Source organism: Lonchura striata, chromosome 2, assembly GCF_050655825.1.
Source record: "Lonchura striata isolate lonStrDom1 chromosome 2, ASM5065582v1, whole genome shotgun sequence".
Lineage (NCBI taxonomy): Eukaryota > Metazoa > Chordata > Aves > Passeriformes > Estrildidae > Lonchura > Lonchura striata.
Window position 1 is genome coordinate 41,843,853 of NC_140704.1, and position 12,402 is coordinate 41,856,254.

At 37.2% G+C, this 12,402-nt stretch overlaps 1 protein-coding gene across 3 annotated transcripts in view; it reads left to right on the forward strand.

Annotated features, from left to right (window-relative positions):
- CNOT10 (CCR4-NOT transcription complex subunit 10) overlaps positions 1 to 12,402 on the forward strand; it is a 58,581-nt gene that overhangs the window by 39,537 nt on the left and 6,642 nt on the right. For all 3 annotated transcript variants that reach the window (XM_085573242.1, XM_085573243.1, XM_021525879.3), the window contains 5 exons: positions 552 to 701; positions 2,311 to 2,513; positions 5,081 to 5,202; positions 5,799 to 5,975; positions 8,579 to 8,659. In XM_085573242.1, coding sequence (XP_085429368.1) covers positions 552 to 701; positions 2,311 to 2,513; positions 5,081 to 5,202; positions 5,799 to 5,975; positions 8,579 to 8,659 — 733 coding nt within the window. The remainder of the gene's footprint in view (positions 1 to 551; positions 702 to 2,310; positions 2,514 to 5,080; positions 5,203 to 5,798; positions 5,976 to 8,578; positions 8,660 to 12,402) is intronic.

A 12,402-nucleotide genomic window follows, 5' to 3' on the forward strand; every position in this document is an offset into this window, starting at 1 on the left:
GAGGTCTCTCTGGCAGTTTATATGCTTAAAGTTCACTTCATGATTTAACATTTTTTGAAAACTTTACCATCACAAAACTTCTTTGTATTAGCCTTTTTGCACAGTATAATGTTCACTTATTAGTCTTCCTAGGCTATGACTAAAATAATGTCTATTTAATTTGCTAATGGTCTGATTATTTGGATTTTTAGGGTGGGTTTTTTTTTTTCTTTTGCCTTTATTATCCGTGTTAACTCTGTAAAACTTTAGTCACCAGCAGGTAAGTGAAAAGTTTAATTTTTTTGTCCTTTATTATTTAGAAAAAACATCTCACAGTGTTACCTGAACGTATATTTAGGAAGAAGAGTGAATTTCCTGCTTATATGGTTTGGCTGGCATAAATATATGTGTATGTCAGATTGGATATAACACCGTCATCTATGAACATCTCACTGAAAAACATGTTTAGTAGACTGCCATAATATGTTGACCCATGAGAAAGTGGTTGGAGCATTTTGTGGGCTTGGCAACAACTTTCACTTTCTGCAAATGCTCTTTTCTTGTGCTCTTAGGTGAATGCTTAAGGTGTATGTTCTGGAACAATCTTGGTTGCATCCACTTTGCAATGGGAAAGCACAATTTAGGAATTTTTTACTTTAAAAAAGCCTTGCAAGAAAATGATAATGCATGTGCACAACTGGGAACGGGCAGCTCGGATCCAGGTAAGCAAGAGATTAAAACAGATGGTGGAAAAGGGGTTGGCAAGTCTAGGAAATAGAGAGGTTTGAGTAATTATCAGCAAAATTCCCCTTCCATCTCTTTGTGGAGGGCAGGGTAAAAGGGGTGAGAATTTTGATGATAACCTAATGTAAGGATGTAGTTGATGTTGCCAGAAATACATGATGATGATTAAATATAATCTTTATTTTTTTGTTCTTCTTGATGTACCATGGTGCTGGAACAATTACTTCTCCCTTTTTTATAGACTTTGTCCATCAGTTAGGGAGGTATGACAAAAAAGTTTTTGTGACCTATTTTGCATAGGTTATTTATAGTCCTGCTGACAATGTGTAGAATCATCAGGACATGAAGGATGCCTTCTCCATATTCTGGGTAACCAGGTCTCCTGTTTCTTTGTGCAGGGGACTCACACTTTCCCTAGTTTTCCTTTTATCACCAACGTATCTATAGAAGATTTTGTTGTTGCCCTAGATGTCCCTATTCAGATTTAATCCTGTCAGGGCTTTATCTTTCCAGCCTGGTCCCTGGTTTCTCTGTTTTCCTCCCAGGTTACTGGTCCTTGCTTCCACCCTTTGTCGGCTTTCTTTTTGTATTTGAATTTGTCCAGGAGCTCCTTGTTCAGGAGCATTTTTGAGGCATTTCTGCCTAGCTGCTTTATTGGGATGCATCACTCCTGAGCTTGGGAGAGGTGATCCTTGAATATTAATCAGCTTTCTTGGGCTTCTCTTCCATTCAGGGCTTTGTCCCATGGTATTGTACTGATCACATCCCCGAAGATGCCAAAGTCTATTTGCCTGAAGTCAAGCCAGTGTAGTAAGCTTGCTGTGCATACTTCCTACTGTTCTAAGGATCTTTAACTCCACTATTTCACAGTCCCAACAAGCCCCTCATTGTTGGTGAGAACGAGGTCCAGTATAGGGTCTATCCTCATTGGCTCCTTCAACATTTGGAGAAGGAAGTTTTCATAAACACATTCAAAAATCTCCTGGATTGTTTATGCCCTCCTGTGTTGTCCCAGAGAACAGGACTAGGGCTTGTGAATGTGAGACCTCTCCTATCTGACTATAGAGGGCCTCATCACTCAGTCTTCATAATTTCATGATGAAGTTATAATTGTTTTCATTCCTTGTGTTCTCTAAAGTATATTCACTATCAGGCATTTTATTGTTTTTTCCTGTTTCACCCCTGGACCCAAGTGTAGCCTTAGGTATTAATGTGAATACAGAAAGTGTTTTATACTTGTTAACAGCAAAGTGGTTTTCTTCTGGAATCTCTGTTCTCTGGAATGTGTGTAGATATGTGTATTCTCACAAATCTGGGATTCAGTACTATTGTATAGCACTTAACTTGTATTATAAGGAACGTATCAGGTTTGCATTTAATGTACTTCAGTCTTCATTAAGAATACAATTCATTTGTCTTTGAAATCAGTTTTGGTATGAAAGAAATTTACAGAGGGAGGCTAGTGGATTTCAGCAATAAGAGAGGCTTTTGGTAGCTTTGGGGTGTTTCTCACAGCTTCCCTCTTCTTCTTAGAGTTTTGTGCTGTCTTGAGTTGCGCATCCAATATGATATAATCCTTTTCTGCAGGTAAAAAATTTTCAGGGAGACCCATGTGTACACTACTGACTAACAAACGATATGAGTTACTCTATAACTGTGGCATTCAGCTCTTGCATATTGGGAGGCCCCTAGCTGCCTTTGAATGCCTGATTGAGGCAGTCCAGGTTTATCACTCAAACCCTCGTCTGTGGCTGAGAATAGCAGAATGCTGCATTGCTGCCAATAAAGGGGTAAGTAGCTTTGGAAAATTCTTCTAAAGAATGGCATGTGATTACAGAAAGGTAGAACTAATACCTAGAGTTAAGCTGTGTATTTTGAAGGCCTGATGTTGTAACACCTCTGTAAATCCAGATTAATTATTTCTTGTGTATACGTATTTTTATATGTTTAATCTGGAGCTGCAACAGGTGAAGGGAACTTTTTGCATGTGGCCTTTTTCTCTTCATGCAGCCAAAGCTCATCTAAAGTTTCATTGGTTCTTCATTCATTGTCCACTAGAGATTAAGTGGGGTGAGACTTTGCTGTGTGAGTAGCCTGAAAGTGGCAGAGGCTGAGGAAGCAGAGATCAGCCTTCTCCAGCCTGAAGCTGTTGGGATCACACCTGCTGGGAAACTGAATCTCTAATTGCTAAGTCTTCACCTTCTTCTTGTGGCAAAGTTGGTGGAAACCTACTGATGGCAGGCATATTGCATGTCCTCTGGGACATCTTGTTTCCAACCTGTTGATCCATGTATGTTTAGGATAAACCTATATGATAAAATTCAGAGGGCTGAGGACAGGATTGTTTGCTCTGAGAAGAAAAATCTGTAACTAAGTAGTATGTCGGTGAAATTAAGATACACTGTAATGATTCCCTGTAAAACTGTAATTCACCCCTTAAGTGTGGGGGAGTGATGATGTAGTCTGTAATTGCATGATCCTATGCTGTTATTCCCACAGTATGCCAATTTAACTCCTTACACAGGATGTGTGAGATGAATTGAACAAATAGCTATATTCACTCTATTTTCCCTCCACCCTTGAATCATCAGTTTTTCCTCTCTGGGTGGCCTCTGTACATTTATTTACTGCACACTATCCAAATACAAAATTAATAACTTTCCCCTTGGGAATTTGAATAGTACTCAATATTTTGGTATCTTCATTTCAGAAAACTTACAAAAGATACAACTTTATAGCAGAGGTTTGATTGTATACCGACTTCAGAGGCAGAGCACTGACGATTCAAGAGTGTTGGGTCAAAACTGGACTGACTGTGATTCTATATGTGTTACTTGAGTTTTATAAAGCACAGTAAATGCAGGGAAAATGGGTTTCTTAATACTAATATTGCAATTTTCTATATCAATCCTACTGGGTACACGTCACAAATAGATAAAGAAGACACATCTGATAATCTCTAATGAAAAGCTGAATATGAGAATGGATTAGTAGCTTTGTGGCAAAAATCCAAAGCTAGGATTTCCATTTACAAGGACAGTGTTTAGCAATCTAGAAATGGGAAATACAGATCTTTATGAGACACTTCCCTATTTACTGCAGACTAGCCAAGTAGTAGATTATGCCAGGTTCCTGAGGCTTTCTTCCTGTACAGTTATGATGATGTGTGGTGTACCAGAGAGCTTGAATTCATGTCAAAAAACCAGCTTGTTGTTCCCTAAATTTGTAATCTTAAATAAATTAACTTTTGATGCTATTAATATTAAAGGCAAAGAGAAAGTGTCTTTAAGTTGTTAGATTTGCAACATGACAAATGAGGTCCTAAAGTCAATAATATGTTCAATTTGACCTTGTAAGTCAATTTGCAGTAGTATTCCTTTATAGCTAAGTATAGATTCATATTTATGCTCTGAACACCATGCAGAAAAGCAATTTCACTGAAGCTAATTTTCTCCCATTTTAGTGTTTTATAAACATAAAATATAAATGGAAGAAGATTGCCTTTTAAACACCTGCATTTCAAACACCTTTTTTGAAATATGTGCTTCATATCCAAACTCAGTGTATGTATTTTTTATTTGGTAGTAAATGCTACTATGTCAATATTTTTACCATAGATTCTGATAAATTTTTTTGAAAACTGACAGCTATTGAAAGTCCAGATTTAGGCTAAGTTTTTTCTTAAAAATGCAACTCTTCATCTCTCACTAAACTTACTAATGATGTTAAGATGGCTCATGGTAAAACAGCAAAACAAAATCCAGTAAACATGGTATAGAGATAATTCTTGGGACTGACAATTAGGGTACTTTAAGTTCATTTGACCCCCAGAATATGTCTGCATACTCAACAATCCATTAAACAAGTCAATTTAATGTATCTTTGCATATGTTCTTGTTCAGCTTTCTGCTCCCCATGGAACAGTTTGGGAGTAGCTTTTCCAAAGAGCATTTTGAGTGCTGTGTAAACAGGGAGAGAAGATGGCAAGTGTTATAGTGCCAAGTCTGAATGTTATTTGGCAGATCAAATTATTTCATTTTAGATATCCTGTCAGTTCTTTTAATATGACTTGATTCATTGTTCTTTTGCTTTCAAAACAGAGGAGAAACTAGGTCAGTAGGCTATCAGACAAGCTGTCAGAACTAATCTGTGCTTACACTGTGTGCAGTAAAACCCTTCTGCAACACAAAGACAATAGAAGGTGCCTGATCCTTCATTGTACTTTAGATTTAAAACTGTGTCCATTATTCTTATATTTTAGCAGGGTTCAAGGTCTTCTTTTGGCCTTCACTTACTTTTTCAAGCTCTCATTCAGTAGCCTTGCTATTTAAGCTCTTCTTTTCCTTTTTCCTTTCAGACATCAGAACAAGAGACTAAAGGTCTTCCCAGCAAAAAGGGAATTGTGCAATCAATAGTAGGTCAAGGCTACCACCGTAAGATAGTCCTAGCATCCCAGTCCATACAGAATGTTGTTTATAAGTGAGTATGTTTTCCATGGGTTATTTATTTTGTTTTTATAGCTTTGTTAAGGATATATATCTGTTTGTCAGAGATTTTAAAATTGTTGTGGAATAACTCTTCATTCATGCAGTGAAGAGAGAGGCATGCTAAAATGCTTGGTAAGTCTTAAATATCATTTTGTGCCTCCTCTGTGATAGCCAGCAGAGGGCTTAACTGTGTGTTTATTGTAAGAAAGATGGGCACTAAAGCTTAAAATTTACTTATCTGAAATTTTATTTTCAGATAGCTGAATCTGTCCTCTTTTTCTCACTTAAAAACATGTATTTTCAGTAATCCACTTTAGAAAAATGCAGGAAGAATCTAATTGCTCTGCCATTAAACTTCAGTAAGTGAAGTCAAAAATTTAGTGACTCTATTTGGGCATTGTGATTTATTTTCAATATGTAAAGATAACAAGATAACTACACCTTAATAAATTAAGTTTGGTATGTTAAAATGTTATTTAACATTTTTAGGGTGAAGTTTTCTCTGCATTCAGATATTTCTGTAGCTATGCTTTTATTTTTAGTTTAGTAGGATTGCTACTTATTGGTCAACTTCTGTGTCTCTTTAAGTGATGGGCAGTCCTCAGCAATACCTGTAGCCAGCATGGAGTTTGCAGCGATTTGTCTAAGAAATGCCTTGCTTCTACTGCCAGAAGATCAACAGGAGCCCAAGCAGGAAAATGGATCAAAAACTAATAGTCAGCTGGGGGGAAATACAGAAAACACTGAAAGCAGTGAAGCATGCAGGTAAACAGAATTGAATATAAACACTTCTTTTTGTCCAGAGTAACTCTGGGCCAACGATCTGTGTCTGCGATTTACCTTGTCTGGCCAGCAGAAAAACAGAACATATTTGTAAATTCTCTTAATAATGTTGGTATGTTCAAGGAAATTGTTTAGCCACTTGTTTTAATTTAAGAATAAATTACTGAGTTGATGCCTCCTGTCCCTATCAACTCTTATTTAATTAGACAGTGAAATTATTTTTTCCCTTGGCCATCTTTCTTTCTGTGCTGCAAATGTTATGTTTTCCCACACCCTCCTGCTGTGCGTATTGGTATTTCTCTAATTGTAAGTGAAGTTCCATGTTACAGTGATTTTGTGTGAGCACACGTGCGCCGTGTACTTGATTCAATACATATCTGAAAGTCTGGAAACTCAGTTGTAAACATTTCACCATGATCAGAGTTGACATTCATCTGCCCTAGTATGCTTTATTGTGTTTGCATTAAATGGGAAACTAGATTTAGAAAGTAAGTAGGACTTATTAAGTAATAGCATAGAGCTATTGCTTAATAAATCATATTTTGCAGAAAAGAATTTAAGAAAAATCTTGGCTGTCGAAGTTTCAGAAAAAGTAATTTGTAGACAGTGTATGTTAAAGGAAGATGGTTTAATTTATTACATATTTCATACATTCTATACTTCCTTTTTAAGAGTAACTTTTGATCATAGTCTGAACTTTCATTAAGACCATTTTGAGGGGAAATGTTAAAATAACTCATCTGGAAAAAGTTTCTGTGGTAGAACTTGAACTAGTTAGAAATGAAAAAATATGCTGGTTTTGTCAGACCCGAGTACAGATATATGTTAAGAAGATCCATTTCTCACAAGGCAGGATTTACTGTACACATACTGTGTTGTGTAGGCACAAGGTGCATCCTCGTGTATTCTGAGGCTGTCTGCAGATAGACTGGGGGTCAGTGGCTGTTACTGTTTGCAACAATATTTGAAAGCTGCTCTCTATAATCCCGTTTTCCCAATTGCAATCTATCTTGCCAAGTGACCAAATGATTTATAAAAGTTGGAGGGGGGAGAGGGTGGTTGTGGGTTTTTATTTTTGTTGGGTTGTTTGTTGTAGTTTTTTTTTTTCTTTTTCTCTTTACTAAGGTTGGAGGTTCTCTGGCAAGTGTGTATGCAGCCCATTTAGATTAAGCTTCTCTGGTTTAAATGGGACTTCAGTTTTAAGGTTTTGGGGGGCTCACTGAGGGGCAGTGATAAAAACAAAATGGTGGCCCTTACTCAGACAAGACCTCCTTTTTTGTTTTCTATTGGGGTGTTTTTTGTTTATTTTTGTAGGAGTGAGGAAAGGAAAACATGCCCTGTATGGGAAGATCCTTTGCTACCTTCTGCTTTCAAAACCAGATGCTTCTTCAGCTGAAAAAAAAAAGCTAAAGAAAGGACTCCCTCATATCTCCCAGTAGTCATTGCCAATTTCAAAATACCAACAAAGGAAGCTGTTCTTCAATTTCTGTGTCACATTCTGAAAGGTTCTCTAAGGATTTGTTCCTTCTGACAAGGGAACCTCTGTGAGAGAACAGTAAAACATACAAGGCATTTGAAGAAAATCACACTAATTGACCAGGATGGTTTTAAAGCAAATCCCACTAATTGAGCAGGGTGACTCTTAAGGCAGATTCTTCTCTTATTCACAAGAAAACAGCGAATACTTTTAGTGGTTAAGGGTATTTCTTTGAACTAATTTTTGATAAAGGCATGAAGTATGTACTCTACAGCACTATTGGATATTAATTTCCTTGGAGATTTCTGCTGTATGTTTTGAATGTTGAAGTTATCTTACCTATTTGTAATGAACAGACATGAAACTCATAAATTAAGTTCTTGTTAAGTGGACAGATTCAGTTTCAATTCTGAATTTTCTTTTAAATCTTTTTCTAGACCATGATATTTCTCACTGCCAAGACACAGCCATTAGCTGTCTCTTCAATTCTCATTCCAGAAGGAGGTTCTTTCAGCTTATTGGAGGGTGAAGTTTCATACTTCTTAAATAGAATAAATACTCCCCAAATGCTCCCCCCAAAAAAACAAGGTGTAATTTTAAGAAAGTGGAATTTTATTTGGAGAAAGGGGAAAAAAAGAAAAGGAAGAAGAGACATTTTGCAATAAAGGGTAGCTAGAAGTGTAAAGGAAGCTGTAGCACTTTGTGGGTTATCTTTCTAGAGTATTTATGTAACTAGTTGTTAAGAGGTCTGGAGAGAAAACTAGTTTAGTGCTTTTCTTACAGGCTAAAAGAAGAGAAGCTACAAATGCAGCAAATTCTGTGTCCCTCTAGTTAAAAATGCTTATTCTACACTGAACTTCAAAAATAGCTCAAGGCTGTGAAGAATGGTGTGGGTTGTTTGGTCTGTCAGTCAAATCCTTTCCAGCAAGTGTCCCACTTCTTCCTTCTCAAATAGAGTGGTTAGGATAAGAACATATGCCTCAATCTGTGAATAACTTCAACTCCCTCTATTTTAGGCTGCAGAATTTATGTTCTTTTAAATTGAGTGAATAAATAAACTGAGAATGAAAAAATTATCTAATATAGTAATATACTGTTTTTATTCTAGCAATAAAAGTCATGAAGGGGATAAATTCATTGCAGCTCCTCCTTCTTCACCTTTGAAGAAACAGGAATTGGAGAATTTAAGGCAAGTAAATAATATAAAATATCCACCATTAAAAAAAGCCTCTTCCTTAACTGTGATTCCTAGGTTTTGGTTTTTTTTGTATCCACCTGTGATATTGAATTGTAACTAGTAATCTTTTTTTCAAATGTGTGTGCTTCCTTTCTTCTCAGCTTTGAATCTGAGCAAATAGAAACCATCCAGAATTTCAGCTTAGGTAGATCAGTCTGTTTGATCCCAGTATTGTAAGTTTGGTGTTATATATTGGGCAAAGCTGAAAATATTAAGTTCCATAAGGACAAATCTAAAAACCTGAGAATGGCTGTTGATATTGGTGGAAGGGGATGGAAATTGCTGTATGTACCTTTTCCCTTTAAAGCCACAATAAGGCTTGTTTAGAATTCAGTGCCCACATTATATGCTTTTTGGATGAGGAAAGAAAATTAAAGTGGGAAGCAGCATAGCTGCTTTTACCCATGGGAATGTTGTTCCTTTCAGCAGGAATAAACCCATAGTTTGCATAAAATAGAAAGCAAAAATGCATCTGTCAAGGCATTTGACTTTCTCGCAATGGCAAAATATAGGTAAAATTTTACTGTAAATTTCTTGTGTTCTCAAAGATCCTTAAACTGCTTGTTCAGGAGTCTGAGTGTTTTCCAGATAGAATAACTCACGTGAGTGTAAATAAGTATCAGATTATCTGGAGCCCCTTTACTTTTCCCCAACAAGATTACCATTTACTGGCAATGTTAATTATTTCAGGTGGCTTCCAGCCTGTTGAAAATCTCTTACTATAAAGCTTGCACCTGTTTAGAAAAAAGAAATCTGTTTTAAGTTTCCATTATGGACAAAACATACAATAATTTCCCACTTGAACTCTTAGGTAAACAATCTGTTTCAGCCTAACCCCAGGTAACCTATGTTTTATAATGACCAGCTTAACCTTTCCTGTGCTCCACTACATGCAGCAAATCTTCTTGTATTCATTTAAAAGCACTTCAGGAAGAATCTGTGAGGCAGTCGATTATTTATTCTGAAGTGGTACAAGAGTGTGCTACTTGAAATAAAACATGCTGGATTAAAAAGTGATGTGGGTTGCTTGTGGGTTTTGTGGGCTTTTTCTCCTGACTGTTGAAAATGTGGTTGCCACATGTCAAAATTACATGGTGTCACTTCATGATTTTTTTTTTTTAAATACATAGTCTTATCTTTCACAATCAGCTGTTGTTATGTACTGATGAAATCTGACAACATGTCAGGAAAAAAACTTAGCAGTTCAGCAAGAAGTGAGCTGCTCCTGATAAAGAACTTCATATAAGGAAAGAAAAAGCATTGATTTTTTTAATGTGTTTTTAATTTTTTTTTCACTATATGCTTTGGTTTAATTTAGAGGACTGCACATTCCTACAAAGTGATTCTGCTGAAATTGTTTCTAAGCTTCTGGAGATGTAACTAGCAAAATACATTACACTCAAATAGTAGTCTTTTATATTTATATTGTAAATAGTAAATTTCTGTAGCCTTGCTCACTAAGGAGCTAAGTGAGAAAATTGAAATTTTTGTTGAGTTGGGCAAAATGAAGAAAAAAAGTTCTGGATATTGTCAAGGATTATCCTAAGGAATAGGAATCTGTTCAATATTTTCCTAGCAAATCGCTGAATTGAAAAACCACTATTGCTTCTAGAACCGAAAAGGGACTATGAATGCCTTTTTTTGATTATTTTATACAGTTGTGCATCCTTGTGAGAGTCTGAAATGCCTGACTTACCTTTCCCCTGAACAGTTTTTAAAAGCTAAAAATAACATTTAGAAAATGTTTACATGTTCTATATATTGCTTGATACTTCTCCACAAATTGGTGGACTGGTTGAGTGGACTTTTCTCATATTAAGCAGTAATTCAATTGCAAGATTTTAAAAGCAACAAGCAGAAGTCTGAGGACACCAATCATTGCTAAGAATTTATGCATTGAAAGCAGAAACTCCAGATTTTTCTTCTGAGATTCTTTTACACAATTTTCATTGCTGCTTGTCGTCCTTGGACAAGCCAATTTTCCTGCTCTGCTCTCAGGCTGTGTTATGTTCCACACACTACAGCCACCTAACACTATTTGGATACATCAAGAGAAAAGTTCTGGTAGACCATAGTTCTACATTTGGAAAATTGTGTGGATTTTACTGTAAAAGTTGAGATAGACTACAACAAGGTCTGTTGCTGTCTTTCTCCCTAGATTGAAGGTGTTTGTGTGAGAACCTTAATTATCCCCCTCAAAGCAGATAAAGGAACCCTTTGATCATTTGTTTTCTCTACACTTACCCAGTTTTGCCTAAGTTATCCATATAAAGGTTGCAGTGGTCTGTTTGGCCCTATCCTGATACTAGAAGCTTACAGTGATTATACCTGTTTCACTCTCTTCCTCCCTCTTAGCCGCTATGTAGTTCTTCCCTCATCTCCCCTTTGCTGGTACTGATTTTCCCCTTGGATTAAGCACAGTCTGTATTCTGTATTTCTTAATGTTTTGTATTGTTTGCCTGTGTTGAAACATAAAAAGTCAGTATTGTGTATCCATTGTTGGGTTTAGCTATTTGAAATTATTTCAGATTAGTGATGTTCTCTTAATGGTTTAGAAGTGTCATTTTTGGTGCCTTCTTACTAAGTTTTAAAGGACTGGATTTGCTGTGGCTTGCCATTTCCTTGAGAAATAAGGCAAGTCAGATGTGGAGTTTGGGTTCCGAAAACTTACAGTCTGTGTGGGCTGACAAATCCTGTTGCCTAGACCTACACAAGAGGCTGTTTGACATAATCTGGCAGTTTAAAAAAACATTTTTCTTTTTCCTAGTGCAAAGGCAGTTTTATTTAGGGCATGCGGAGGCTCAGTGATGCTGGAAGTCTGCGGTGCTCAAAGGCGACCTGTGGAGTTTTGTCAGAATCCTGACCGGGGTGAAAAACTAGTTTGTCTTTTCCCTTGTGGTGCAATTCTTCTGCTCCGGTTGGCTGTCAGCTCTCCTGAGCGTTTGGTTCCCAACTCAACAATGGATCCAAGTGCAAGAACACAACTGCATGGGAGGAAACCCGAATGTTTTCCTCCTTAGATGGCTGCTGCTGGAGGCTTTTGCCAGCTCTTATGTAGTAGCAAACAGCGACTCGTGCTTAGAGCAGAGGAGTAGGTTTCATCTTGTTGTGTGATTGGAGCATGTGTTGTATTTGAATTTACACTTGCAGAAGTAAAAACAGGCTTTAAAAAAATTGAGGGTAATGTAACACACATTGATGGGAAGGGCAGTAATAACCAATTCTGCAGGCCCTGACTTGTGTCCAAGGGTATTTTGCTGGTGACGTACAGCATCTCTGCTGATTTAAAAGCTGTATTTCCTTGAGGCAGAGACAAAAAGAGGTTAGTTAGAAGCAGGCTGTTATTGCAGAGATTTTTTTTCCCCATTCCATCCCCCTCCCCAGTCACAACCTTTCAGAAATATTTTAGGTTTGGGACTTGAGCTGGGGAAGCTTTCCTCTCCCTCTCTCACGCTTTTGTATGTGTTCAGATTTGATGTGACATCTGGACACGGTGGAGAGGAAGTGGGGGGTAGGGGGAAACACTGGAGAAGTTTCTTATCCTGCTTGTGCATAATTAAGGAGCATGCCTCCTGGGAAAGGGGAATAAAGGCACCCCAGGTCCTGCCATGAATTACATGACTTACTGCTGGACCAAAAGTGGGCTTGACAGTTGCCAGAAGGCTGGCGCAATAATAGCCCGCCTACCAGCGGGA